The 15,430-nt window shown below is 42.5% G+C and overlaps 1 protein-coding gene across 1 annotated transcript in view; it reads left to right on the top strand.

Moving 5' to 3' along the window:
- Positions 1-15,430, top strand: part of XRCC5 (X-ray repair cross complementing 5) — a 90,696-nt gene that overhangs the window by 28,004 nt on the left and 47,262 nt on the right. The window contains exons 11-14 of the mRNA XM_052664340.1: positions 1,961-2,098; positions 3,184-3,274; positions 7,327-7,460; positions 13,505-13,701. Of these exons, the coding sequence (XP_052520300.1) occupies positions 1,961-2,098; positions 3,184-3,274; positions 7,327-7,460; positions 13,505-13,701 (560 nt within the window). The remainder of the gene's footprint in view (positions 1-1,960; positions 2,099-3,183; positions 3,275-7,326; positions 7,461-13,504; positions 13,702-15,430) is intronic.

Below are 15,430 nucleotides of genomic sequence, written 5' to 3' on the forward strand. Positions count from 1 at the left end.
CCTAGACAACATATTAAAAAGCAGAGACATTACTTTGCCAACAAAGGTCCATCTAGTCAAGGCTATGGTTTTTCCAGTAGTCATGTATGGATGTGAGAGTTGGACTGTAAAAAAAGCTGAGTGCCAAAGAATTGATGCTTTTGAACTGTGGTGTTAGAGAAGACTCTTGAGAGTCCCTTGGACTGCAAGGAGATCCAACCAGTCAATCCTAAAGGAAATCAGTCCTGAGTGTTCACTGGAAGGGCTGATGTTGAAGCTGAAACTCCAATACTTTGGCCACCTGATGCGGACAGCTTAATCATTTGAAAAGAGCCTGATGCTGGGAAAGATTGAAGGCAGGAGGAGAAGGGGACGACAGAGGATGAGGTGGTTGGATGGCATCACTGACTCAATGGACATGGGTTTGGGTAAACTCCAGGAGTTGTTGATGGACAGGGAGGCCTAGTGTGCTGCGGTCCATGGGGTCATAAAGAGTCGGACATGACTGAGCGACTGCACTGAAGACAGTACTTAGCCAAGAGCAGACACTAAGTTAATAATCCTTGAACTGAAAAGGTAATCAGTCTTTCATGACATCTGTAGAGGATTTTGATGTCAAGGTGTTGATATCATCGTGTATTTTGTGGAGGAGATGGGAATATACATACCTAACTTTGATGGAGGTTAGCTTTGGCCCCTGAGAAAAATACAAAGTGTTTGAGAGGTTAGGGAGAAGAGGGGGAGGGCTTAGCAAAGCAGATCTGAAATGGAGAGCTTGTCATTTTGCCAGTTCTTGAAGATGGGTTCAAAGCTTGAGAGCCAGAGATTTGGGGAGAGCATTCCAGTGAGGAGAAATTGTACATGGAAAAAGCTACTGGGGCGGGAAAGCACAGGACTTGCCTGTGAATAATGATCTGCTCTACCAAGCCTGAGAAAGGTGCCTGTGGAGGTTTTTATAGAAGAGAGTGACATAGTCAGCTCTCGGAATAGGGGACACCATGATGGAACAGGGCGGATAGAATCTGAAAAATGGCATAAAAGTCGAATTTGTAGAGCTTGATGAACACTTGAAGGACAGTAGGGAGGCCTTATCAACAACTTTAGGGCTTCTCATTTGGAAGTGATGTTTGTAGAAGTAGGGAGTACAGGTGGAGAAGAGGGGAGTGATACTAAACTTAGTTTCGGTCATGGACAGCTTGAAATACCTGAGGTATAACTGGACAAGTTATCCACCAACTAGTAGACTGTGTAAGTCTAGGTCTTAGGAGTTTTAAAGCTGAATATACAGATTTTTGATTCATCAACTCATGGGACTGGATGAAAGAAAGTGTCACCAAAGTAGAGTTCTTTTGGAGTGAAAGGAGGAGAGAAAGGCCAAGAGCAGAATTTCAAGATTGGAAGACGAGAAGAGCTGGGGGAATAGTGGTCCACAAAGGTAGAATAACTAGTGGAGAGTGTTGCTTTTGAAGCCAAAGAAGGAGAAAGTGTAGAGAAAGAGGGATGGTCAGATGCTACTGAAAGGTCAAACAGAATGGAGACTAAGACTTCGGCAACTTGGAGATCACAGGGCACTTCAGAGTAGTTTCCGGAAGGAAATGGCTACGTAGCTGGTTTAGATTGAAGAATAATTGTGTTCTAAGTGGTGAAACAAGAAGATTATTTCATGAAATTTAAAGATGAAGGAAAAGAAGGTTACAGATAGTAATTTGTGGAGAGGAGGCAAAGAAAAATTTTGTTTAGAGTTAGGTATAAATTCAGAGGAGGAGGAAAGTTGAAGGAAAGAGAATATAATGAAGTTCCTGAAGAGGTACAGTAAATGTGGTCAAATGCAAATGTGTACAGTGTAGCTTTCAAGTGGATGGAGGGGTATTTAATATCCGAAACAGGGAGAAAGTGGATAGCAATCTTACAAGTATTTGGTTGTGTTGTGAAAATCCTCACATGTCAGACATCATGTTAACACAGACATCTCTCTTACTAGGCAGCGGCAGTTGCCCTCTCCTCCCTGATTCATGCTTTGGATGAATTAGACATGGTGGCCGTGGTTCGATATGCTTACGACCAAAGAACTAATCCTCAAGTTGGCGTGGCTTTTCCTTTGATCAAGGACACATATGAGGTAGAACCTGCAAGTCTTTTATTCATATTAATTCTTTCCCTTCAGTTGCTTTGTTCTAAACAGTGTTTTTCAACTGTTCATGTGCATGGGAGGTACTGAGGGGGTCTGGTAAAAATGTACGTTCTGATTCTGTAGCTCTGGGGACAGGGGTTGCCTGAATTTCTGCATTTCTCACCCCCTCCCATCTAATGCTGAGACTGCTGGTCTGGGACTCACACTTTCAGTTGCAGTGAAAGAACATAAATTACGACAGTGTACAAGGAGCTTCCTAATAAAACAGCTAGTAAAGGTTGACTGTGACTTACCGTTTGCCCAATCCAGTGACTTCCTCTCCATTCTCATCCTTCCTGACGTCTCAGAACCTCAAGGGAATACAGATTACTTCCCTTTTTACAATAGTCTTTACTATGGATAAAGGCTGAGGGTGTGCTTTTCTTGTGATCCTGCTGAATTTACGTTTTTTAGGGCTGTCCTGTTGAAAATACAGATCTAGACTCCTTGCCATTTCCTGTGTCTCAGAGAACTCACTGTGGCAGAAATGGAAGAGAAGGCAGGCATCCTGACTTCCATGCCAGCCTGCCAGTCACCTTGACCCTTCTCATTTGTTGTGTTGGTCATGCATTTTGTAGATATCTGATAGTCTTTCTTTGAGCATTTCTTTTATATTTACTATTTTTGTACTGTTTGCAGTTGTATACAGCTAATCACAGGGCTCCCCAGGTGACTCAGTGGTAAAGAATCCACCTGCCAAGCGGGAGCCACGAATTCAATCCCTGGGTCAGGAAGATCCCTGGAGAAGGAAGTGGCTACCCACTCCAGTATTCTTGCCTGGGAAATCCCATGGACAGAGGAGCCTAGCAGGCTACAGTCCATGGGGTCGCAAGGAGTCGAATACGACTGAACTGAGCAACTGAACAACAGCAGCAGCTAATAGCAGAGATCAGAGCACGTCACTCTCCACGTCCTATACTTTTGCCTTCTGGTTCTTTAAATCCTGTTGAGCCGTTTTCACAGCATTTGGGATCAGCTTTAAATTTTTCCATTAATTCAGTCGTCTCTGTTTTTATCTCCACTCTTCTCATTAGTGTTTAGTGTACATACAGCTGCCTTTCATGGAAGATTTGCGCCAGTACATGTTTTCATCCTTGAAAAATAACAGGAAATGCACTCCCACAGGTGAGTTTATTTCCATTTTGCTCACTGATTTGCTCTAAACAGACTGGGGGAAACCACCTGTCTTTAGTCATGTTTGGGGGCTAGGATTTCACAGGGTGGGATTATAGTTGACCTTTGAACACTGAAGAGGTTTGGGGCACTCCCCCTCAAGTTGAAAATCCATGTATAACTTTACAGGGCCCTCAGTATTCACAGATCTGTATCTGTGGATTCAGCCAATCTCAGATTGTGTAGAAATGTACGTATTTACTTGTAATCCACATGTAAGTGGATCTGAACAGTTCAAACCCATGTTGTTCGAGAGTCAACTGTAGTTGGATTCCAATCACAGTGGTATATATGGTGATGACGGAAGGTGATTTTTTTCCCCTATAGTAGGGATAGGTTTGTTCCAAACATTCTCCACCATCCACCTTCTGACTTAGAGGTTGTATCTAGGGAGCAGTTTAATGGAAATAGATGTACATTCTCTAAATATGAGCAGAGGATTTGTCTTTTGGTGCAGTGAATTGACACATAGTATCAAACTTGTGACTGGTGTCCTACAAAAATATAATGTAACTTTAACCATACTTTTCTCTTTGCCCTTTCTTCCTAGTTCACATTTTCAGTCCAAGTCCTGTTGCTCCTTATTGCCAGGAGCTTAATGAGAAGAGGCCTCTATTAAGCATCTGGCTGCAGATGTCAGGATGCTGCATACAGTGATTCTTACACACATAGATCCTGTCTTCCGTAAATCTCACAGTTTAAGACAATTACCGTAAGCTAGAATAGTGGGCTGAAATAGGGAACGTACCAAAAAGAGCACAGAATGATGAACAGATGTTTTAGTTGACAACTTTAAATCTGCCTTGGTGTAGGATGAGGGAGCTGTGAAGTGAGTTCAGAACTGGGTGCTCTCTGTATGTTGGGAGCAGGGTGTGGGAGAAGAGCCAAGAATCAAATCCACCATGTGGAGTCAGGCATGGACTTGAATGTGTAGAAGATGCCAGTGTACTATAATATTCAGTCTTTTCCTCTTGATAATTCCAAGCTTTAAATGAGAAGAACATTTAAAAAAGAGAACTTTGTTGAGAGAGAACCTAATAGATATAAATTACTCGGGATCTAAAACATTACTTTTCGATCTGTTGATTTATTTCCTGTGAGTTGACACTTTTGTTTGCATTTGCTCCATTGGAAAAACAGATCATTAAAGCTGTTTGACATATTTCCCAAGTCAACATTTATGTAAGGGTGTGTGAGACCAGCGTGGTCTGGCCTGATACTAGCCTGGAGTAGCAGATGGAAATCACTGAATATTCACCCACACAGTTACCACCTCCTTATTGCCAGGTGGACCCTGCAGCCATCAGTGTGAGATGATTCCTGAAACCTCCATTAGAAAGTGAAAAAATGGAACAGAAATGTCTCATGATAAATGTCTGTGTGCTCATTCCTTTTGTAGTAGCTGTCTGAAAGGGATGTTTGCAAGGTGAAGAACAGAAGTATAATAAACTTTGAGGAACTGCTTACTCTTTTCTGCCTCTTGCCTAGTGGCTGTGAATGATCCCAAAATAGCACTTCAGCTTTTTAACAGCTGAACTGCCATATGAATCAGCAGAATGAAAGTTCCTTGTGGTAGTTTAGGTAGAAGCATTTTGGGGAGAGTTGCTTTGGGCTCTGCCATTTTTATTGACCTTGTAGATTTTTACTGGGAAGAACTTGCTTTCTATCTGGTATCTGACAGACATAAAGAAGAGAACACCATGTTTCTGCTCTCAAAGATCCTTAGAATTTGCCTGGAGTGGGGTAAGACATGTTTGCAGGACATTTTTCCAAAGAAGACATACATATGAATGCCCTGCAGACACATGAAAAGACGCTTGACATCACTAATGATCAAGGAAGTGCAAGTTAGAACCACATCTGTCAGAATAGCTATCATCAAAATGACAACAAATAACATGCTTCTGAGGATATGGAGAAAAGGGAAACCCAGTGCACTGTTGTTAGAATGTAAATTGGTGCAGCTACTATGGAAAACAGTATGGAAATTTCTCAAAAAATTAAATTTTTACCATACTATCCAGCACTTCTGATTCCTAATATTTTCCCACAGAAAACATAAACACTAACTCAAAATAAGATATATGTATGCCTATGTTCATTGCCACATTATTTACTACAGCCAAGATATGGGAGCAACTTAAATGTCCATCAGTAAATGAATGAACAAAGATGTGATACACACACACACACACACACAGAGACACACACACACACACACACACACAGAGTGGAGTATTACTCGGCTATAAAAAAGAATTAAATCTTGCCATTTGCAGCATGGATGAACCTAGAAGGTATATTGGGTGGGTTTTTCGGTTACATTTTATGGAAAAACCTGAACAAACGTACTGGCCAACCCAGTATTATTCCAGGTAAAATAAGTCAGACAGAGAAAGAGAAATACAGTATGATTTCACTTAGATGTGGAGTCTAAAAAACAAATGAGCACACAAAGCAGAAACAGACTCATAGACACAGAGAGCACACTGGGGTTGCAAGAGGGAAATAGAATAAGAGGATGAGTGTAACAGGTGAGAGCGACCAGAGGTAAAGACTTTTAGTTACAAAATAAGTCACAGGGATAAAACACTTCTCACATTGCGAATATAGCCAGTCTGTCAGTTTAGTCACTCAGTTGTGTCTGACTCTTTGCAACCCCATGGACTGCAGCACACCAGGTTTCCCTGTCCATCACCAACTCCTGGAGCTTGTTCAAACTCAAGTCCATTGAGTTGGTGTTGCCATCCAACCATCTCGTCCTCTGTCATCCCCTTCTCCTCCTGCCTTCAGTCTTTCCCAACATCAGGATCTTTTCCAGTGAGTCAGTTCCTTGCATCAGGTGGCCAAAGTATTGGAGCTTCAGCTTCAGCATCAGTTCTTCCAATGAATATTCAGGATTGATTTCCTTTAGGATTGACCACTTGGATTTCCTTGCAGTCCAAGGGACTCTCAAGAGTCTTCTCCAACACCACAGTTCAAAACCATCAATTCTTCAGTACTCAGCTTTCTTTATGGTCCACTGCTCACATCCATACATGACTACTAGAATATAGTCAATCATATTGTAATAACTTTGTATGGTGACAGATGGTAACTAGATTTATTATGTTGGTGATTTTGTAATGTTCAGAAATACTGAGTCACTACATTATACACCTGGAACTAATGAAATGTTGTAGATCAATTCTACTTCAATTAAAAAAAGATATGCGTGCAGGTCTATGTGATTAATGCCGTGAGATTTGTGAGAGGAAAGAACTCTGTCTGCCTTGAGAACTTGTAAAATAATCCACTCCCTCTGGTCCAATGACGTCTTCCTGTTAAGTTGGTATACTCCAATACAGGTTATGTTAAATCCTTATGAAGCTGATGTTTCATTACCAAAGGAATGTTTTTAATGTTTTTCTCCTTTGCCAGTCACTAGTTTTTTTAGTGTCAACTCGAGGGTTTCCCTGGTGGCTCAGACAGTAAAGAGTCTTGCTGCAATGCAGGAGACCTGAGATCGATCCCTGAGTGGGGGCGATCCCCTAGAGAAGGAACTGGCACTGTAGTATTCTTGCCTAGAGAATTCCATGGACCGAGGTGCCTGATGGGCTACAGTTCATTGGATCTCAAAGAGTTAGACACAGCTGAGTGACTGACACTTCACTTTTTCCATAAATAGCCAATATTTTGAATTACCATATGGAAGGTGGGTTTTGTTTGACTGTGGTGCATTCCTCTAGAGCCCACTTTTGATAGATAACCCGTTGTCAGAAGTTCATCAATTGGTAGACCTCGGAAGTACCTAAGAGACCAGCTGTTCTAAACAGCTCTCTTTGCCAGTAAGAAAACAGGCTTAGGTTAAATGACTCACATAACTGGAGAGTGCTTTTGGCAGGGCCAGGACTGTCTATCCTGCCAATGTTGCCGTGAACATCTATGAATGGAAGGCATTTGTTTGGGAGACTAATGGAACTAATCACTGCTTCTTTTTGCTGCTTTGTCTGTCCTTGTCTTAGAGGCACAGCTGAGTGCTGTTGATGCTTTGATTGACTCCATGAGCTTGGTGCAGAAAGATGAAGAGGAGGGCACCTTTGAAGACTTATTTCCAACCAGCAAAATCCCAAATCCTCAATTCCAGAGACTGTTTCAGGTGAGAGAGGAGAGATGAACCAATCATAGACTTCTTTGTTTTTTAGATGAAAGAGAGCAGAGTGAAAAGTTAGGGCAATTGGCTGGTTCAAGTCAAATCAAGAGCTCAGTTGCTCTGTTTAATGAAAGTTTAACACCTTTCTCTTTCTACTGAAAAGTGATTAAAAAATATTCTGAACTTTTAGAAAGAAAGAAGTAAAGTTCAGATGTTCTTAAATATTTTTTTCTGGGAGAAGGCTAGATTTTTGGTTTTGTTTCTTAAATAGGAGGGCAAAATAAAAAGCAGATTCTTTTATATATACATATAAATGTGTATATATATATATTTTAACAGTTTCCTCCTATGTTTTATGTGAATGAGACTTTTCCTTGTTTTTTCATATTCAAATAGTAGGGGAGTTTTTAGGGACTGTGTAGTATATAACCGTGATTTCCCTGGTAGTTCAGGTGGTAAAGCGTCTGCCTACAATGAGGGAGACCAGGGTTCAATCCCTGGGTCGGGAAGATCTCCTGGAGAAGGAAATGGCAACCCACTCCAGTATTCTTGCCTGGAAAATCCCATGGATGGAGGAACCTGGTAGGCTATAGTCCACGGGGTCACAAAGACTCAGACATGACTGAGCAGAAGAAGTGTTAGAAGTCAGATAGAGAGGTTATAGTATGAAGTTATTACATAGTCACTAAAGAAAAATTTTAATTTCTGAATCTTGGTCCAAAGGAATTAGAAGATGGAGACTGGATTAAAGGAAACCGGGAGCTTGATAAGGGAGCTGAGTTATACGATGGAGGGGGAGGAATGGACCAGTGATGAAGGTTGGTCCCAGTCCTGGAATAACCTGGCGACAGCAGGACATAGGCATCTCTGAACCCCACAAAGGTGTAGAAAGTCACCAGCAGCTTCTCCCCGAAGGGAGTGGAGGGCCTACTCTTATAACAGGTGGGGAGAGGCAGGGAGGTGGGAGTGGAGTCTTCGTATTGGGGCTCCATTGATTGCCCCTTTGACTCACTTCTCAAAGCATCCTTAACTGATTCAAGTCCATGTTAGGGCCTGTTATGATTTTATGGGGTCTTCTACTCAAAAGAAGCTGCCTAGTGTTTTGATACTAGGCGATTTCCTTTAAAAAAAACTCTTTTGTTCTAAAATCAGTACTATGAAGCTTAACAGGTCAGGCTCTGACTCAGTAAGTACTTTTGTATTCTAAGTATAATCAAGTATAGATTACTTGTATAAATTCCTTTGCTGTCTTTGACAGGTGGACTTCAAGACCTGCTGCTTTTGACAAATGGCTGTTGCCACTTGACAGAGAAGGGAGAAATAGATTAGTTAGTATGGAAAGCTTGCAAAAACAGGTCACTGTGGTGAAAAATAGAAACTTCTAATACTTGGTAGATTTATCAAGGGTGGGTACTGTTACCTTCAACAAATATTTGTTGGATCAGTTGAACAGATGCAAGCCATAAATGCAGGCATTGTTATCTTTTAAAGCTATAAGAACTGGCAACTTTGATTTTTACAACCTGCTAACTTTGTTTTCTTTTGTGGGGGTGAGTTTTTAATATGGCTTATCTGTATAAAGAAGTATCATTACTGGGGTATTTATAAATTGAATTCACTTTTTCTAAAACAAATATTGGGTACTCCTAGTGTATCATGTGCTGGAGATACTGGAAACTCACTACTTGAAAGGACTCCTCCAGCGGAGTGAAAGAGAATAGAGAGAAGAGAGGAATAGAGAGTAGAGGAGTAAAATTCCTCGGCTCAACAGTGGCGGGGTACAGAATGCTCTGGGAATAAGAGGAAGGAGAGATTCTTGCAAGCGAGTGAGTTAGGAAGATTTCATGGGGGAATAAAGCTGATGGGTGATGTGACGAGAGCATGCCAGGCAAAAGAAGTAGCACGTGGGAAAACGAGAACACAAGAAGTGTGATGCATTTAGGGACCCACAAAGAGCTGGCTGGGAAATAGGCTCTACGGGAGAACGATGGGAAAGGTGGCAGGTAGCAGGCAGGTCGTGAAGAACCAGTAGTTTGGGTTTCTGTCCCATAGACAGTGGGTAATCAGTAAAGGCTGTTGTCAGTAGGCAGGTGACGTGCATTTTAGAAAAGAGGTCTGATGGTGGCACAGGAGATGGGCTAGAGACCAGCTAGGAGACCTGCAGTGGCCCCTAGGAAGACTTGAGTTACAGCAGTGACAGAGAGTAGAAAAGAGAAAATTTAGAAGCTAGAGTGGATAGAATTTAAGGGGTTGGATGGTGGCTGATGAGAAATAGAAATTGAAGAAGACAGAATCCTGACTTGGACCACTGGAGGGGTGATGTCACCATGAATTAGGATAAGGAATATAGAACGAACAGATAGCAAAGGTAGTACATGTATTCTTGCAGGTGTTCAATTTGAGTTATCTGTCAGCTATCCAGTACAGACACTCAGGGGGAAGTTGCAGATAGGGGTGCGAAGCCCAGGAGAGCCTTCAGGACTGAATGTCTGTACATTTGAGAGCCCTCCTCATTGAGACAGAAGCAGAAGTGAATGAGGTCACCTGGGAGAATGCTGAGTGATGAGGGCAGAGAACGAAGTCCCGAACACCAGTATGACTGGACCACTGGGGAGAGACTGGAAGGCTGCTAATCAGTGCTCCTACTCCCCCCGCCTGTCGCCCCCCACAAGCTCAGAGAGGCAGAAAGAACTAGAAGGGTGTTGGAGTCAGACGTTGCGCAGTGGTGAAGAGAGCTGAGCCAGGCAAAGGGCCTCTGGGGTTTGTAGTGATGTCTGATGACTTCGAGCACCCGGTGGCAGTGGAGTGATGGGGCAGGAGCCAGGTTGCAGAGCCTGGAGGAGAAAGCCGCACTGATGAAGGAGAAGAGAGAGGGGAACCAGGAAGTTACAGGAGGAGGTAGGGCCCAGGAGGACTTTTCTAGGAGGACTTTTCTTTTTTTTTCTTTTAAAATGTCATAACTAAGGGTGAATGAGCTGGGAGTAGAGGGCAGAAGGGAGGAGAGGTTAGTAATCAACTCCTTGGCAGGAGAAGTTAATTCTAACTTTAGAAAGAAATGCTGAAAAGTACCCTTTGTCAAGTGTACAGTTACTACTGCCTTTTAAATAATTGATACTTTGTTGCTAAAATCAACATATTAGTAACTTATGATCTAGCCATGTGGCCTGAAGTTTGTTTGTTTGTTTTTTTTTGCTGCTGCTGCTGCTAAGTCGCTTCAGTCGTGTCCGACTCTCTGCGACCCCAGAGACGGCAGCCCACCAGGCTCCGCCGTCCCTGGGATTCTCCAGGCAAGAACACTGGAGTGGGTTGCCATTTCCTTCTCCAACGCATGAAAGTGAAAAGTGAAAGGGAAGTCACTCAGTAGTGTCTGACTCTCTGCAACCCCATGGACTGCAGCCTACCAGCATCCTCCGTCCTTGGGATTTTCCAGGCAAGAGTACTGGAGTGGGGTGCCATTGCCTAGTCTTTTTCAAATTGTAAAAATCACATACAGGAAAATAGTTGCTTAAAGGAGAAATTACGTAGACTGAGGACTGAGATCTCAGCGTCTTGGCTACTGAAAAGTGTCACTTTCTCATAACCTGTTTTTGTTTTTTTTTTTTAATAAATTGAGATTTTTAAAATTGAATATTTACCCTACTGAGCCTTTTTTAAAATGTGACCTTTGAGAAAACATGAGTTTGATGGTTTTGAACATCACTTGTGGGTTCCTTATTACTGACTTAAGGATAATGATACTATTTGAAAGAATTGCCTAGAATTCACAGTTCTTTCCCCAAAAATGTCACAGGTAGAATCTCCCAGAGTATTTGAGAGGTAGTGTGCTGTGTTCACAGTTCTTTCCCCAAAAATATCACAGCTAGAATCTCCCAGAGTATTTGAGAGGTAGTGTGCTGTGTTGGGTGCTGGATTTCTGCTTACTTCTTTAGGGCTTTCTAAATTGTTTTAGATATTTTAATGACTGACCTGAGGGAGAGCGTGGTGAATTGTAAATTATTCATGAGAAGGTCAGGGTAGATTCACAGAGTTTGAGATCTTTTTTGGTTTCCCCTTTTGCTGTGCATTAAACAGGCCCAATGTCATTGATGCACCAGGGAAAGTAATTAGGAAAAAGGAATCAGGACTCTGAAACAATGAACTTAATAGGAGAAGGAAGGCTTGGGGTTGGTCTATTGAAATCAGGGAGCAGTACATGAAATTTCCAGAGGAAATTGGTATTTAATTCCTACCTTGGGGTTTTCTTAATTTGTAGAATATTGACTCTGATGATATTTACTACTTAATCCCAAGTATCTATTTTTTTAGAACTAAGAAGTCTAGCTTCCATTTTCGACAGGGTAGGAAAAACAATACATATATACTTTGTGGTATGAAACAGTAATTTTAAAATTGTAGGAGCTATTCAGTTCCCTGGTTTTTTTTCTTCACAGTTACTAACATATAAATTGTTTTCTAAAATGTGGGAATAGGAGTTTTGTTCTCCAGCCTAATTTTGTAATTATCCTCTAGCAAGGGGATAAAACATCACTATATTCATAAGTTTCACTTTTTCTCTTTTTTTTCCTAAATGGTTACTTCATTCTTTGATGCCATTCCTGTGTTCCTTTTAGAGTATTTACTTTTCTGGGCAGATAACAGTACTTTGCCAAGGCCTGGCTTCCTAGTCTGAGAGCAGTTATCAGTGATTGAATGGAAGTGGCCTGCTGTCTGGGTTTCCACTTGTGTGAGCAGTGGAGAACCTGTCCTGGCCTTGATCTTGGCCCCACTCCTGGCTTTCTAGTCTGAGAGCAGTTATCAGTGATGAATGGAAGTGGCCTGCTGTCTGGGTTTCCACTTGTCTGAGCAATGGAGAACCTGTCCTGGCCTTGACCTTGGCCTTGACCTTGGCCCCACTCCTGGTGCAGCTTCCTGAAACCTCTGTCAACACCTGGAGTTCTGAAGAAGAGCACCGTATTCACTCAGCCAGTATCTGTTAGGTGCTTATCATGTTGGGGTGCCATTTTAAGCACTTGGGATTCAGCAGTAAATAAGGCCAGCAGTGTTTCTACTTTCAGGGGGAAAGTGGAGGTAATAAGTAAACTAAAAGGTTGATAAGGTAATTTTAGATAATGATAAATACTGTACAAAATATAAGATCAGGTTCACAATAGAGAATGACTAGGTGGTAAAATGAGGGTAAAGTTCTGCTTCATATAGTGTCAGGGGAAGCCTGTCAGAAGAGGTGATAAGTGAGCAAAGAACAGAATGATTTTAAAAGGGCCAGCTCCATTGAGATCTAAGGGAAGGCAGAAGAGGCCGAGGGAGTCTTACGCATGGGACCTAAAGTCTGGAGAGAGCTGGTCTTTGCGTGGAGGAGGAGGAGCCCAGGCTAGCTGGGTTGTGGTGAGTAAGGAGGAGAGAGGCAGTCAGCGGCTCTGTTATGGTTAGCTCCAGGCAGGAGAGCCATGAGGGTGGACATGGGGAGACCAGTTAGAAAGGGGCTGTGGTAGCCCATGGGAGGGGTGCAGGTGCCCAGACAAGAGTGCTGTGGTAGAGATGGATGGAAGTGAGAGGATGACTTGGGGAGGTTTGAGAGAGATCTCTGGTGTCATCTCTTGCACAGTATTCCTGGGACTCACTGAGCACCTACCCTTTAGCACCTGATTCATCCAGCTTGTGTTGTTTTCTAAGATGGTACAAGGGAGAAAGCACAGCATGCTGAAGGGAGGTAAAAGGATTATAGCTGAAAGGTTATACTCCCAAATTATCAGAGGCTGAGGAAACCCCATATATCCTCCAGGAAGCCAGAGCAGCGGACTCTTTTTGTGGGATGAGGCTCTTTTCCAGGAGGGCGTCAGCGGACGGTGCTGCTAGGCTGGGATCTGTTTTATGGTTGCTTTTAGACATTACCAGTGTCCTGCTAACCAGGGCGGTTCTGGATCCGCCTGCTTTGCTGTCTTTCACTAGTGGTAGGAATCTTGTAGCCCTCCCAAGCTACAGATGGAGGATCACTGGTCAGCTGTGTGTGGTGACCATGTCTCCGTTTCACAGTCCTTACTCCTCTTCCACAGTGTCTGCTGCACAGAGCTCTCCATCCCCAGGAGCCTCTGCCCCCCATTCAGCAACACATTTTGAGTATGCTGGATCCCCCCACCGAGGTGACAGCTAAGTGTCAGGTTCCTGTCTCCAAAATAAAGACCCTCTTCCCTCTGACGGAAGTCATCAAGAAAAAGAACCAAGTGACTGGTCAGGACCTTTTCCAAGATAAGTAAGTACGCAATGGAGTTGTGTGTGAGGTTGGAGCCCAGAAGACTGGTGGTGGTCTTAGAGGGGTTCTGTCATTAAGGACTGCAACCTGGGTTTGTAGAATCACAAAAGTGGGAGAAAGAAAACTCTTGCTTTTTGAGCCTTGCATTGGAAATCCAGCGTGGATATGTTTTATCCTGCTTGTGCATCTAGAAATTAGAGCTACCTTTGGGGTTGTTGACTTTTTGATCTGCGTCAGATTCTTAGTGAATTATGTGTATATATATATATAGGAAGATAAACGATCTTTGAATATCTGCAACTAAATTTTACCATTTTTAAAGTAAGGTACTGGGGATGAGAGGAGAGGGGTGAAAATCATCAAGTTTCTTATTTTGGAGGTAGGCTCTCAGGAGAATATCAGTGAGATTTTTGGAAGGAAAATTGGGAGGAGAATGAGAAACCTGGCCGTCTGCAGCTGTGCTGTTACTGTGTTGATGTGCTTGGTTATACCATTAGTGAGGTAGTTACAGTTTAAGGATTGTAAAATGGTTTTCATGCCCTTACATCAAGCTTTCGGGTAGCTATTGTTTTTTCCCACACATCAGAGTCTGCTTAGAATTATATCAGTTTCCATTCAAAGCAGAACACAAACAAACCTTAGGCTGTTCTTATCCAGAGTTATTTGGGTGTATGACATTGAGAGTCCCTTGGACTGCAGGGAGATCAGCCCTGGGTGTTGTTTGGAAGAAATGATGCTAAAGCTGAAACTCCAATACTTTGGCCACCTCATGCGAATAGTTGACTCATTGGAAAAGACTCTGATGCTGGGAGGGATTGGGGGCAGGAGGAGAAGGGGGCGACAGAGGATGAGATGGCTGGATGGCATCACTGACTCGATGGACGTGAGTCTGAGTGAACTCTGGGAGTTGGTGATGGACAGGGAGGTCTGGCGTGCTGCGATTCACGGGGTTGCAAAGAGTCAGACAGGACTGAACAACTGAACTGAACTGATGACATTGATTTCACCAGGTTTTGGTCTGATTATTGGTAACTTTTCCCCCCAGATCAAACTGATCTACTCATTTTTGTAGGTTGTATGCTGAGATCACAATTATTTTTTAGATCACAATTTTTTTTTTCCTTTTTCTTTGATTTCCTTCCCACAGCTGTGTCATTATTGACAAAGTAAAGTTTTCATTTGTCAGTACCTGATTGGAACAGTATTGAGTAATTTCCAGAAGTCTTCACAGGGTTCTGTAAAGTGTTAATTCAGTGAATTATCTTCCAAGTTAAAAAGACATCTTTGCATTTTCTGTGGCTTTTTAGAGGCTACTACCTCAAGCTTTGTCAGAATTGGGGGAAAAAAAAGTCCTAGGGTTTAAAGATTCTATCGTGTGCATTTCTAACACATCTGGAGAATTTTGTGTTTCTCTTTAGTCTGTTGTGCCTTTTTCTACATCAGAAGACTGCCGCTAAAAACCCTCTTTCCCTCTCTACCTTCAGCTACCTCTGGATTCCTCATGTCTCAGAACAGTCAATAAAACTCTGAGTCCTTTTCTTCCCACGACAGCGTTGCTGTCGTCTCCCAACAGTCATATGGCTATTCTCTCTCTGTTGTAAAGCTCTCTTTTATGATCTTGATTACCTTCGTGTGTTGTGGGAAAGAAATGGGCCATTTCCCACTCCTCCTGTTGATTAAAATGTAAATTAGCTGGTTAAAAAAAAAAAAGAAGAACATACCACTGAGA

Source organism: Budorcas taxicolor, chromosome 2 (assembly GCF_023091745.1).
Source record: "Budorcas taxicolor isolate Tak-1 chromosome 2, Takin1.1, whole genome shotgun sequence".
Lineage (NCBI taxonomy): Eukaryota > Metazoa > Chordata > Mammalia > Artiodactyla > Bovidae > Budorcas > Budorcas taxicolor.